This window comes from Pteropus medius, unplaced genomic scaffold, assembly GCF_902729225.1.
Source record: "Pteropus medius unplaced genomic scaffold, Ma_sr-lr_union100, whole genome shotgun sequence".
NCBI lineage: Eukaryota > Metazoa > Chordata > Mammalia > Chiroptera > Pteropodidae > Pteropus > Pteropus medius.
Window position 1 is genome coordinate 4140174 of NW_024347790.1, and position 14378 is coordinate 4154551.

At 32.8% G+C, this 14378-nt stretch overlaps 1 protein-coding gene and 1 long non-coding RNA gene across 2 annotated transcripts in view; both read left to right on the top strand.

The window, feature by feature from the left end:
- Nucleotides 1-9517, top strand: part of STAM (signal transducing adaptor molecule) — a 54305-nt gene extending 44788 nt beyond the window's left edge. The window contains exons 9-14 of the mRNA XM_039877497.1: nt 121-209; nt 1964-2051; nt 2493-2547; nt 3241-3394; nt 5152-5324; nt 7333-9517. Coding sequence (XP_039733431.1) covers nt 121-209; nt 1964-2051; nt 2493-2547; nt 3241-3394; nt 5152-5324; nt 7333-7573 — 800 coding nt within the window. The 3' untranslated portion in view covers nt 7574-9517. The remainder of the gene's footprint in view (nt 1-120; nt 210-1963; nt 2052-2492; nt 2548-3240; nt 3395-5151; nt 5325-7332) is intronic.
- Nucleotides 9518-10940: 1423 nt separating this feature from the next.
- Nucleotides 10941-12217, top strand: LOC120614650 (uncharacterized). Its single transcript, XR_005656033.1, has 2 exons — nt 10941-11011; nt 11299-12217. It is a non-coding gene; the product is annotated as an uncharacterized LOC120614650 (long non-coding RNA).
- The last annotated feature ends 2161 nt before the right edge of the window (nt 12218-14378 follow it).

The window sequence follows — 14378 nt, forward strand, 5'->3', positions numbered from 1 at the left end:
TGTTTGTCTCAGTTTGAAAGGAATATGAGAAAACCCAGATTCTCTCTTGGAACTTAAATTGCTTTCAAATAAAAATTTAAATTTATCGTAAGGAAAAGACTAATGTTACATGTTTTACAGTTAAAACGGAGAAGAAGACGGTACAATTTAGTGATGATGTTCAGGTAGAAACAATAGAGCCAGAGCCGGAACAAGCCTTTATTGATGAAGTAAGTGATTTCCTCTGTGAGAGGGGTTCATACTTGGAATTGAAGTTGAAATGTTTTTCTTGTCTTCTTTGAAAAAATTGATTACTTGATTAATGCATGTATTTTATTGTTATAAAAATTCAAGCAATATAGACAAAGCAAAGATTATCCTTGAATCTTCCTCTCTAGTCCCATTCTTACCATGTCAGTACATATAGTTGTACCTCATTTTAAATTCTTGCTTAATATTTCTTAGAATGGCTACATCATTTTTAATTATTGTGTTGGACACTAAGGTTGTTTACAGTCTTTGTGGGTTTTTTTGCCGTTACAGACACTATTGTGAGATTTTGAGGGGATATATTTCAAAGAATAACTATTTTAAAATATCAGTATTTAATGCTCTGGGCATTATATTCTTTGTAACATTTTAAACTTATGATGAAAAATGTGATGTCATCTCCAAAATATTTGAATGGGATTTATAGATTTTTAGCCGCCTTTTAGAGAGGCAGAGCACAAAGTTATAGAGTGTTCTTTTAGAAAAATAAGTGGTAGAATGTGCTGGGAGCCAAGGAATCAGCTGGGTCAGGTAGAGTTATGTTTGGCCTTTTGCATTTCATAAGAAAGTGTGTGTAGGGTCAGACTAGTGGTCTGTCTTGTTAATTGACTTTCACTTTACTATCCCCTCTTTTTCTTTCTTTCTTTTTTTTTGCTGTAGGCAAACTTTTCTGACTTGTGCCTTCTCTTTTAGACTACTTGAAACTTTGAATTTTTTACATTGAAAAAATAATATCCATTTCAAAATACAAATTTTTTGAGTTTAGAAGAGGTTTTTATATACTTCACTTTCATTCTCTAGTAAATTAATTCATCTCTCAAACTGGTCTTCTATACAGAATACACAGGGTTGTTTTTTTTTTTTTTTTGGTTAAAATAACATCTGTGCTTAGAATTGGTAATCTACATTATTTACCTAATGTACCTATATTTAATAACATAACCATGTAAAAACCATGCATGGAGAAAAGTTTGTAATAATTACAGTAATCTTTGTTACATGAGCTCTATATTTTGATTTTTAAAAAACCTACATATAAATAGATATGTACTTACATAATGTATAGGTATATTTATGTAGTGATGGTTTCATTAGTCCCATTGGTTCTTACAACAAAAGATTCTGAAATAGATCTAAGTTATTGCTTTGAGATGTCTTCCAGCTTTTCCCACATAGAATAGAGAAACCGCAAACTGAAACATTGGTGGAAAGAAAATGTAGGCTAAGTCCTTAAGGCCCTACTTAGAACAAGAACAGCTGTGATATAGCTGAGCTATGCCTTACTAAAACAACCGCTACATTCACCATAGCGGAGAAGTAATACTGAGTTATTAGTCATAAGTAATGCCATCTTGAGAGAGAGGTTACACCTGTCAGCATGGCAGGGCTACAGCTGCTTCAAAACAGAGTGAATTCCACTGGCATGACATAAGAGATTGAAGAACTCACACATTGTAAGTCTAAATGTGGCTCTATTTCTTCTCATTTAAGAGATTCTCTCTCTGTTAGCAATTTCAAAAATAAGTAGAGCTTTTTCAAGGCTCTGATTTCACATAGTACTAAAGAGTACACAGGTACTAAATACATAAAAGCAAAATTAAAGTCTCCGTATCTGTGAATTCCAAAAGTTCTCCATCCATTATCTTATTAACTATGTGAGAACATGTTCTTGAGTAGTGATTTGTTACTTTTTATTTAAATTGTTTTTTTGTAGGATAAAATGGACCAATTGCTACAGATGTTACAAAGTACAGATCCCAGTGATGATCAGCCAGATCTTCCAGAGTTACTTCATCTTGAAGGTAAACCTTGTTTTCGATTTACCTGCAAATAAAGATTAATTAGAGATTATATCTAGTGTTCTGTTAACAGAATAGCTTATATTTAAATAAAATTGAAAATGATATAAAAGTGTATTTCTCATTCTTCTGTGACCCAGTTTATATGCAGTTTAAACCTTTGGTAGAATTCAAATTCTTATACTTTTCTATCCAAATTAAATATTTTATTCAAAATATTCAAATATTTTATTCAACATTTTAGAATGTTATAAAATAAAAATTGGATTTTAATGTTTTTGAGATCAAGAAAATCAATTTTGGATTCTGTGGGCTAAGGTTAATTAATATAATTTTTATTACTCCAAGTTAGATCTTGTATTTTTCAAATCATATGAATATCCATCAGAGATTTGTCATCTTCTGCTATATTTTCTTATATTTTTTCAAATCTTGTCATCTTAGCAATGTGTCACCAGATGGGACCTCTCATTGATGAAAAGCTGGAAGATATCGATAGGTAAAAGAACATGTGCTGTCTCTGTATTGTGTACCTTCTTTCCCAGAGTTGTCTGTAAACTGCATACTGGACTAGAGCTGCCATTTTTTTAATTTCATTTATTGTTTTATTTTTTTATTTGTTAATATTTTTTATTTTTTATTCTATTTTATTTTATTTTTAAATGTTTTATTCTACTTTATTTATTTTGTTTTTTACTTTTAAAATTTATTTTATTTTTATTTTTGTTTTTATTTACATTTGCCAGAGGAGCCAGTTCTCATTCATTTATTTTCTATTAGATGTAAAAATTTGAATTAGACTTCTCTCTCCCTTTTTTTTCAAGTGAGGATTTATTTGACTTTCACTATATTAGTCTTTTTTATACAATAAGAGTTAACTATTATAATCATATTTCCCACAAGTGGCATTACCAGAGCCCAAATGACCCATCTATTATTAACTAAGGCGACCTAGATTTTTCGAGATAAAGTCAAGTATGATAAGATAGAGTTCTCCCAGCATAGTACGTAAGCCTTAAATAGTTACAGTTGCCTTGGAGCTAAAATGCAAGATATTGTCTCTTAGAAGATTAAATTTTTAATGTCTACTTATGCCACTTTTTGCTATTTTTGCTATTTTGATGTCTTATTATTTAAAATATTGTATCATTTAAATAGCAATTATGTTTCAAATTATTGTATGATATTTCAGAAAACATTCAGAACTCTCAGAACTTAATGTTAAAGTGATGGAGGCACTTTCACTGTACACCAAGTTAATGAATGAAGACCCAATGTATTCCATGTATGCAAAATTACAGAATCAGCAGTATTATATGCAGTCATCTGGTGTTTCTGCTGCTCAGGTAAGCTTTTAAAAACTCAAATATACAAGTATATCATTTTAGATTCTCATAGCTATTTGGAATAACTGTTTTTATAAAATGTGAAACTTTCTAAAAGTAATGTTTAGAATAAAAATAAAGTGTAAAATAATTTTTTACTTGACAAACTCAATTTATAATATACCAATTAAGCCAATGGGGTTTTTTTTTGGTAATCGTTTTTCTGCAGGAGTGTCATCAGAATCACTTACCAAGCTTTTTAAAAAATACAGATACTTTTTTTCCCCACCCCCAACCTACTGAATCAGAATCTTCAGAAGTGAGGCCCAAACACCTGTATATTTTAAAGCTTCATATGAATTCTGTGGTTAAAAACTGCAGCTTTTTGTCTGAGTAAAATTTCTAATTGTTAGTAAATTCTTCAGAGTATATGTAGTTTTCAGTTTTACAGTGAGCTGCTATAATCTGGATTTTCCCCCTTCCTTTACATGAGAGCTCATGTGCAACATGGAGCCCTTTCCTAACGCTCGCCCCAAGCAACTATTTCAAGAGCCCCTTTCCCACACACTCTAAGTGCGGGATGTAGGCAGTTATTGCCAGGGACTCCATTTTATCCGTGCAGAATTTGCACAAACTTTGTGCAGATTAATTTTTTTTTTTTTTTAAAGCATGGTCCATTTCCCCTGAAATAAGGGCCCAGAACTCTGAAATGAGTATCCAGGCCTGAGTAATGTGGGGCTAGATGACACCTACCTCACTTGAACAAAAAAACCACAAAGCGAAAACCTTTCATGTTCAGTTTATGAAGGACAAAAAAAAAAAAAATGCACTTATGAGGATTGGCATAGCTGTATTTATAATGAAGACATTTTAGATTCTGGTGCCAGCTGAGTCTCTTAGGGCTTATCAGAAGTGCTGAGATGATTGTTGTCTTGTCTCCTGATGATTGTGTTACCAAGTTAACAGATGGTAAGAGTCTTACTGCATAGACAGTGGAGTTCTCTTCTCAGACATGTGACATGGAAGAATCTAATGAATAATAAAGAAAATTAGAACATTATGTATGTTTAAGGTTTTGGGGCATTTAAAACTTCAGTCTCTTTAGATTAAAACAAGTACAGTTTTTAGATTCAGGGGTAGGAAAACAACGGCCTAGGGGCCAAATCCAGCTTCTCATTTGTTTTTTTAAATAAACTTCCTGGAAACCATCCATTCTCATTAGTTTATACATTGTTTCTGGCCACTTTCTGTATTGGTTGAGTTCAGTAGTTGTGACAAAGATCATATGGCCCACAATGCCTGAAATATTTACTGCCTGGACCTCTACAAAAAAGTTCGCTTACCCCTGCTTTAGAAAGCTTGTTCAATGTTCAGTAAACTAATTTAGAAAATATAAATTGTATCTATAAACAAATACAATCTATTGATATAAAAAGTTCAAAGACACTTTCTAAATATCCTTTGGAATTCCTTTTAGGGAAGTTCTTAAAATATCAATGTGGAAAAAGATTATATTAGTATAAAGTTTTAAGATAAATTCCTTTACTACTTCTGTATAGAAACACAGGTTTAGCTGATGTTTTACCTAAGAAAAATCTTCAGAAGCCAACTTTGCTGAAAAGTGGTTTTTTAAATGTCTATCAACAGAAGTAACTTAAAAAAAAAGATTTCAGAGATGTAATCCTTGTTCTTTTTGTAACTGAATGTCTCTACAAAGAAAGTTTGGCATGCCTGTTAAAAATCTTAGAGAATGTAATTGTGTTATTTTGATGTTCTAGGTGTATCCAGGGCCGCCTCAAGCTGGCACCTACATGGTTGCAGGAACTGCCCAAATGAGCCATCTCCAGAGCTACAGTCTTCCCCCGGAGCAACTGTCTTCTCTCAGCCAAGGAGCTGTTCCACCATCTGCGAACCCAGCCCTTCCTAGTCAGACTCAGGCTTCTTACCCTAAGTAATTTGATCATTGACTGTTGTTTGGAATTAATGTTATTAAAACTCTTCAAGATCCCTTGATCATGTGTAGTTATAAGAACTGGATAAGAAAAATCCAGAGTAGACATCATCGGTGATACCAGATGGTTAGCCCTCTTTGTGGTGATGAGTGGATGCTGTAGAGAACCCCTGCAGTGTTGCAGTACTAGCTGGCAAGCCAGTCTTCTGTTGTACTGACTCGTTGAATTGCTGTATTTTGGTTTTAACTCTGTCATAATTTGTTTTCGTTTTCATTCAAGTCTATGATGATATTTGTGAAGGACTTTAATGAAACTTAGATTTGATAATTATAATTTATGGTTTTCTATAAATTTTATATAAAGTTTAAATGTTTTTATCATTATTATTTCAGGATTTATGTTTCTGGGCTGTTTCTTAAAAATATTTTCTTTTTGCCCTGTATTGGAATTTAGTATATATCACTGCAGAGTAAACCATTTGAAAAGAGACAATGAAAGGAGCTATTTGCTCCTGTGGTTCATAGGCTAGTATCTGAATATAAAATGACAGGCTCAATGTTTTGGTCATTTACTTAAGTAATACCGTCTCTCACATCATAAAATGATTATATGTTATGTAATTTATAATTATATAAATGCCTTTTCTGCTAAGCCGAAGTCTTTCCCTTGAAACAAATAAAAGATGGGCTTCAAGGGTTCACCAGTGTGTAATTTTGAAGTCATGAAATTCCAACTCACAATAGGAGCTTCTTGGTGGTACAGGCACAATTTCTAGAAACTTTGTTCAGTAGTGGAGTTACCCAGGAATGCTACTACACTGCCCTTACTGTTGTGTTCATCCTCAGAAGAGTCATCCTCTGGGGATGCATGGGGATTTGCAAACATTATTTTATGGTCATATCTAGTATCCTGAAGTGACTTAAGAAGGAGGGTAATGGTGTGTGTGGGGGGCCTATTATAGTATCAAAGAACAGAGTACTCCCTGCTGGGTTATATAGCCCAGGCAAAAAAATTTTAGATGTAGCTTTTTTTCCCCAGAACTTCTTTCTTTTAAGTTGAAATTTGATGAAAATGAATACTCTTACATAGAAAATAAGCAAACAGGTAGGGAGCAGCTATTGTTAGAAGAATAGCACACTGCCTTAAAACCAGATATGGAGTAGAGGTAGGTATTGTCGAGAAATCAGCCTGTTTGCGTGAATTATGTAGGAACCCCTTAGATATTTTAGCATTATCCAGAAATGCTGCCTCTTCCTTCCTCAGCAAGCCCTCTGTTATTGTGTCACATGCTACCCTCCCTACCTTGTTCCTAGAGATTACATGGGGCTCATTCTTAGTTCAGGGCCATGAGGAATTTCCTTGTAAATGAGAGAATCCTTTGGTAGATGCTTTAAGCAAGCCGTGCTATAGAACTGTAACACCTTGATGCTGTTCTCCCCTTCAGTTCTGCCACTTTATCTTGTGCTGCTTTTTACTCTTTGTTCACTCTGCTTCAGCCGTCATGGCCTCCTTTCTGTTCCTTGAACATGTCTGGCATTTCTCTTCTCAAAGGCTTCTGTGCTTGCCATTCATTCTCTTTGCGTGGTAAGCTTTTTCCCTGCTAGGTAATTGGTGTGACTCCCGCTCTCAGTTTTTTCAGGTCTCTGCTTAAATGTTGCCTTATCTGAGACTTCTTCCCCTGCCACCCTAGATAAGCCAGGATCTCTTGTTTCAGGAACTGATGGTCTCCTACTCTGTTTTATTTTTCTGTGTACCAGTTATTACCACTTGACATGTTATAAATTTGTTTATTATCTTTTTTCTTTTACTAGAATATAAGCTCCATGATGAGAGAGACTTTTTTTTCCTTCTTTATAATATTCCCAGTGCTTAAAATAAGTATTTGGCACATTATAGGTATTTAATAAATATTTATTGACTGTTTATTGAATAGTTTTCCTTTTTCTCTCTAAATTAGTATGTAAGTCAATATCGATCTAATCGAGTGTTTTTTCTTTCCCTCCACAGCACGATGGTCAGTTCTGTTCAAGGAAATACATATCCCAACCAGGCTTCAGTATACAGTCCTCCTCCTACTGCTGCTGCTGCTGCTGCTGCTGCTGCTGATGCCACTATATACCAGAATGCAGGAACTAATATGTCCCATGTGCCAAACTATAATTTAACATCATCAACGCTGCCTCAGCCAGGAGGCAGCCAACCGCCACCTCAACCGCAGCAACCATATTCTCAGAAGGCTCTGCTATAGGATTTGGGATACCTCTTTGTGGCAAATATCTGCTAAATGCCGCTGACAATGTTATGAGATTCTTTGATATTTTAAAGTTTATCCTCAGCTTATAGGAATCTGTCTTGGTCAACAAGGTCAAATATTCAGGAAGGTAGAACTCTCTTCAATTTGCACTGACTTTTTAGAGGTTCTCCCCTCCCCCTCCCCCAGAGGAATGAAACTACTTACAACATTTAATTCTTTCATAATACGAAAGAATTGTCTCATAGAATTACCCGATCTGCAAAAAGTCAAACTAATGAAAACTGTTGTGGCAAATGTTATGTACATATATTGCTATGTAACTTCATTAGTGGTCATTCAGAATCACAGTGGTGATCATGTGAATATATTTAACACTGTTAAATTAATTTACATTGTTATTTTAATCATGAACAACTACCGTGTTTCATAATGTTTTGTGTAAATTTAAGATAATTACACTATCCTTTTAAACTGTAAGAACAAAGCTGTAGCATATTTACATGAGGAATTATGTTGTCGCTATTTCAGTTTCACATTAAACTGAACCTTCCTTCGACTACTTGTGAGCTAAACATATGTATATTATGTCCTTCTATAGCCTCTGCATACTACTAGCTGTCATCACACCAGCATACAGTAGCTAAATTTTTGGTGCAGTAACAGCAAATGATGTTCCCTTTTAAACTTTTACATTTTGGCATGATATTGCAGAATATTGTGGGTCCATGAGACAAAATTAAGTAGGATCACGTTCTTTATATCTTATTTTTAAAGAAATAATGTTGATTTACTTTTTCCTAGTTGAAGATAGTAATTAGGTTTATAAGCTGTATACTGTGTTTATTGGTGGCAGTGATGCCAAAGATAGAGGCAATGGATAGAAATTTTTAAACTGGAAAGAAACCATGAATAACACTACATTTTCAGTCTCTTGTAGTTATTTAGGACATTAAGAAAAAATTGATTCATCTGTCTTATCCCACTACTAGTCTTTTATATATGTCTTTAACACATTGTATCCTTTAATTCTTCATTAAAATGGATATAAGTAGATGTTTCAAAGTAATCAATATTCCTGGCTTTGCTTAACAGTTTGTATATTTATTCTTATCTTTCAAACTCACTCAATTATGGGGCTGCTCTCTCTCAGAGTTCTAATGGAATTATGTTGGCTTCCTATTCAGGAGCATTTTTGAATGAATGTTTTTCTTTTGATCCATATGAAATGTGTTTTACACTGACATTTTAATCCTAAATATTTATAATTTTCCTGGTTGTGCTATGCTATTATTTAACACTATTATTTAAACAACTGAAAAATCGAGTTGGGTATCATATTAAAGGAATTGATTTAACAGGTTTCACACCATAAATGAACATTTAATTTGTATTTTCTGCCCGTTCTAATCAGATAACTTGTTTCTTTCTCTTTTGACAAATAATTCCATCTTTGACAAAGAATCTTAATGGTGACCAATTTTATAGGTTCAAATTTAAAGCACCATCTTCAGCATAAGTGTTTTACCCAGATGTTGTGTTTTTCGGACTTTTTGTTGCTCTTAGATAATAATTTTTAAATTTGAATTCAAACTTTACATTAAAAAATTTTAATATGTTTTTTTGATAGACTTTGTCAGATTGTAATCTTCATTCCACTTTGAATATTCTAGTTTAACTGATACACTTTTTCCCAAGTCATGTTGTATTTTTCTCTTTGTCTTTTGATAAATTCCTATTTACTAATAGCAAATGTATCATTTCCCCATTTTATTTTGAGATCTTTCATGCTATAAAATCAATTACATGTTCACTTTTTGCCCTGTAAAAGTCAAAGAATGGTAAAATGAAAAAAAGCTACCCTTATTACAGTGCATATACATTTTTTTAACCTATTACTATATATGCGTATAAAAGTTTGTGATGAATACTTAAAACTGATATTATATCGGTGTGTGCTTTTCATTTGTTAGATGGAAAAATACCAGATGGAAAAAATGCCAATGAAAAGGAAGCACTGGATTTTCTGTCTTTCAGATGACGTGGCAAGGACAAGAATAGGAAAAGACCATTTAGGAGCACAGTGATTTTGTTCTGAGACCAGTGTATGTGTTATACTTTCAAAAATACTTTTCTTTAAACTGTAACTATCTTTTTTAAAAAAGGAATAGAATTATGTATAAAACACACTAACTATAATGTGAATTTCTGTGAAGCAGGTTTTACTTCTCAGTTTATTTTCTTAAAAAGTTTGTGTATCCATAAACCAGTGACATCTGAATGGAAAAATTCAGTTCAGTTGCTGTCTAGCATAAATAGCCTGCAAACGCCATGGCCAGTTTGATGTGATAATGTATGTCAATGCCCTAAACGTACTAGGAGCAATATATGATATGTACTTACTGTGATTTTATAGTCTTTTCTAACTCCGTGGTCCTCCTTCACTGTTACCTGTCCCTCCTACTCAGCGAAAGACCTTATTACGTGCCTATAGATGCCCTTCTTTATGTTAGAAACTTCTGAAGCTTTGTTTCCACATCTCTTAATTTTTGTGTTTAAAATGTTTAATAGACCACTGGTATTCTTTTCTGATAGATACAGTTTTTATATATGACATGTATAATTCAAATTGAAAAACATCTTTAGTCCAAAGCTTCAAGTTTATATAAGACAAATTAGTACCCTCTATGATAAACTATGCAGCTATAAAACCTATATAAATTGTTTTCTAAAATGAAGTGCATTGGTATATTTGGTTAGGGTTTTATCTGTTTAATGCACGAAAATCAGTTTTCTTCTTATATATTTCCTTGGTTTACTTACCAATTGTACTAATAATTATAGCTTCCTGTTATCACTTTTTAATTATTTAAGAATATAGTTTAAAATTTTCACTCGTATCATTTTCTATTTTTGTTGTTGTTGTTAATTAACTGCTTGTACCCCTTAGAATAAAATATATAGAAGAAACTTACCTAAATATTTTCTGAAAGGCCTTATGTTTAGTTATCTTTTATTTAGAATCATTGTTCGATTAAGTGTTCTTGTCAGGTGTTTATAGAGTATTTTCTATACTATTTATAATGACGTGCGCCCCCTGGTTCTTAAGCAAACTGAGTTTTATGTATTTTTTTAGTATGATCTTCCTTTGAAGTTACAAAGCATAGTAGTTTTTTTGGAGTTTTCTTACCTTTCCTTATGATGTTACAGAGCATTTTAAATACAATATTTGAAATCTTAGATTTCCTTGCTGAACAAAATTTAACACTTTATTGGTGATAACTGGGCTTTGATGATTTACTGACCCTATTTTGTGCTAATACTTCCCACTGCCATCATTGTCTGTTTGCTGCTGCTTATCGACTCACAGAATTTCTGCTTAAGATTACATATTACATTATTAAGAGTCAGCAAGCCCCTGGACAAAAGCAAAAGGTACTGGTTTTAATGATCTTTTGGTGATCAGAGACTTTAGAAAAAAATATTTTATTTTTTAAAAAGTAAAATCCTAATTTTTTTGATCTGATACCCTCATCAGCAACATAGTTTTGAGTATATAGCCCCAGAATATGTATGTACTTCGAAATCGTGCAAGTTCTACTGTATAAACATATATTTTACATTATAAAACACACCAAAAGTTAGAAATCTTAAGAGGGTGGGTGAAAAAATTATTAATAGAAAATTATTAATATTTTCTTCCTATATCTTTGGTTTTTTAGTCTATGCCTAGGATGTGTGTACCCGATTTGGAGACCACTGTTTTAGAGGTTAAGATTAAACAGAGGGAGTGGGATATTACTAACTTGGCCCGTTGAAGTAAGTATCTGATATCATACGTGGCGCTTTTCCCAGCAACTTTTTATGTTGAGAATCTTCAGACCTACAGAAAGATTAAAAGAATAATACATTAAACACCCAAATATTCTTCATCTAGAGTCACTAATCATTAACATTTTGTCACATTTTTTATTTCTTTATGTATGTTTACATATATGTATATATATGTATGTGTGTAGATATGTCTGTGTGTATTCATATATATCTTTTATTGTTTGAATAGACAAGTTATTGTAAACTACTAAGTATTTCTTCATGTATCTAGTTAAGAAAAGTACATTCTCCTAAGAGTAGGTACAGACATCTAAGAAAATTAACTAATTCTATAATATGTGTTACCAGATGTCCCAGAAACTGTCTTTTATACATTAAAAAAAAAAATCTAGGAACATATAACACCTTTTTTTTATGTCCCTTTGTTCTCTGTTCATCTAAATTAATTTCCTTGTATTTTTTTTTCCTTCATAATACTTGTCTCATAAAATGTCCCACATTCTGGATTTATCTCTTCTTTCTTCATGGTGTTACTTGATGCTCTATTCTCAAAATCTGTTATTACTCAATCCTAAAAGAATTATAATCAGAACCATATGATTTATGGTTAAGAATGATGAATCTAAGTTTTTCAGGCTCATATCAGAAAACTATACACATAAATGAACATCGTTAACCTTAAAGTGTAGTTGCCCTGTGTAACAGACTATCCACTCAGGCCATTGATGCTACCATAGCTCAGTACGGTTTTGTGGTCTTCATTTTGAATTGCATTCAGAGTCATGGAAGAAAATTTGTGCTTTAAAATATATATATATATATATAGCCTCCTTTTTCCCCCATTCAAACCAAAATCAACCTTAGTCATTTACCTGATTTACTCTGGATGGCTTTTAGGTGTTTTTAAAAATGTAATCAACAATTCTAGGACTTTGTTTTTGGATGCATACATTTGGGCATGTTTGTTTTAAAAGACTTCTCATTACCTTATAGTCATCTAGTAAGATATTGCAATTACTAAAGAGGAAGGAAAGTCCTTTCTTTTTAAAAGTTCTAATTGTTACTTATTTTCCTCAAAGTTAGTTACAAAATTGGAATCAGGCCGAGTAAAATTTATAACCACAGTCAAGTTAGAAACACATTCAAGTTATAGTAATGTACACTCAGATTACTAAATAGCTGGTTTAGGGCCTTACGTTATTTCAGTTAGTTAATGGCTTTAAAAGAAATAGAATAAATATTTCTAATTCATTGTTTTTGTGGCAGGATATATGAAATTTCTTAAATGCAGGATCATTACTTTAAAAAGACGTGGTGTGTTAACAGTTGAGAATGTTTTCAATTATGTGTAATATCTGTTATCCAGTTAAAATGCCAAGTATTATGACACATCCATATGTTAATGGTTGTTTTCCTCAGAACCAGAGTCAGAAAGAAAAACCTACGTACTGTTTTGGAATTTGTATTTCTTCCCTCAGAGAAAAGAACTTTTCAGTATAAGTATCTTTGATATTCTGTAATTTAAAACTATAATGATAACATGTTCTAAAGGAGTTGCTAAAAATGACCGAAGAAGTTGCAATCAAGAATCCAGGTAAATTCACGTCATATTTACCAAAGAGACTTCATTATAACAAGTCCATTTCTATAAATGGTAGTGGCACATGATGAAAGAGTTTCATTAATTTGCATTGTATATTGTATCACTTTGTGACCACATGGGTTTCTTGTAATGGAAGTAGTGGTACTTTTGGTTGAAGAGTAAGAACTAAATTACATTGTAGAGGTTTTCTGGGGTTCTCTTCCTCAGTTCCTCTCCCTCTGTGTACCTTAAATATCCCTGCCATTCAGCATGAATAACTCAACTGATGCCACTGAAATTACCCTCTTACAGCTTCCGGGAGGAAAAAGAGTGGGAATGGGATTAAAGACCGTGGTGCTGAAATTTGGGAACGTGATTTGTAGCACAAGGTCATAACAATATACTTCCTGAAAGTAATCTGGGGATATTTTATTTCCATTAGTAAACTCGAGCCTTTTGTTTATGTTTGAGTGACCCCACCAGGAACATCTGCACTCCAGGTAGAAGTGCGTTCATCTGATAGTACTTTCACTTCCTTGGTGCCAATTTGGGAGAAAAAAATACAGCTCTGAAGCATATACTGTTTTGGTATATTCAGACTAAAGAGGAGGTAGGTAGCATCTGACTTTATGAAGTTTGATTCTTGATGTTCCTATAGGCAAAGTAGTAGCCTTGGTCTTACTGACCTGAAAATGATGATGGAGGCCAGCGTGCTACAGCCATCCTTTAGCTGTTTTGTTTACTAGGAAAGCAGATTGTGTTAGATGTTAGAAAACTATGGAAACTAGCGGTTTCCGTCTTTGGTGCTGGCTAAGAGGCTTTTTCTAATATTCCAAGTAAGGTACAAAATCAGCATTGGCATTTTTTTTCCATTACAAATATGTGGCCTAGAAAAATGCCATTATACATCATTTAGTTACATATTACTAATATAAACATTAGCTAGCTAAAAAAAGAATTTTTTTCTAATCAACTTTTTCCTTTGTGTATCAGTTCTATGTATCCATTATTTTACATAGTTATATAAAAGTTTCCAGAATAAAATATCTTTGTTTTTAATTTTCTTGCTTGCACTTCAGAAAATTAGAGACGTCACTGGCACTGAAAAAAAAATCCTAAATTCGTTATGTAAGGGAATCTTATAAAAGAAGGCTTCTATCAGGTATTGAGTGAAGTAGGTAAGTTTTTTATAGAGAAGGAAAGACACATTGTTGTCCAATTATTTTTCACTGGTTGTTAGATTCTCCCTTTGTAAGCAGGAATCGTCACTACCTTTTTAGAATCTTTTTTGCTGTCTCATAATCGTTCAAGAATAACTCTAGGAGTGAATACGGGTTGGATTTTATATAAAAAAGTACTTACGACATACTGATGACCAATTTTTGC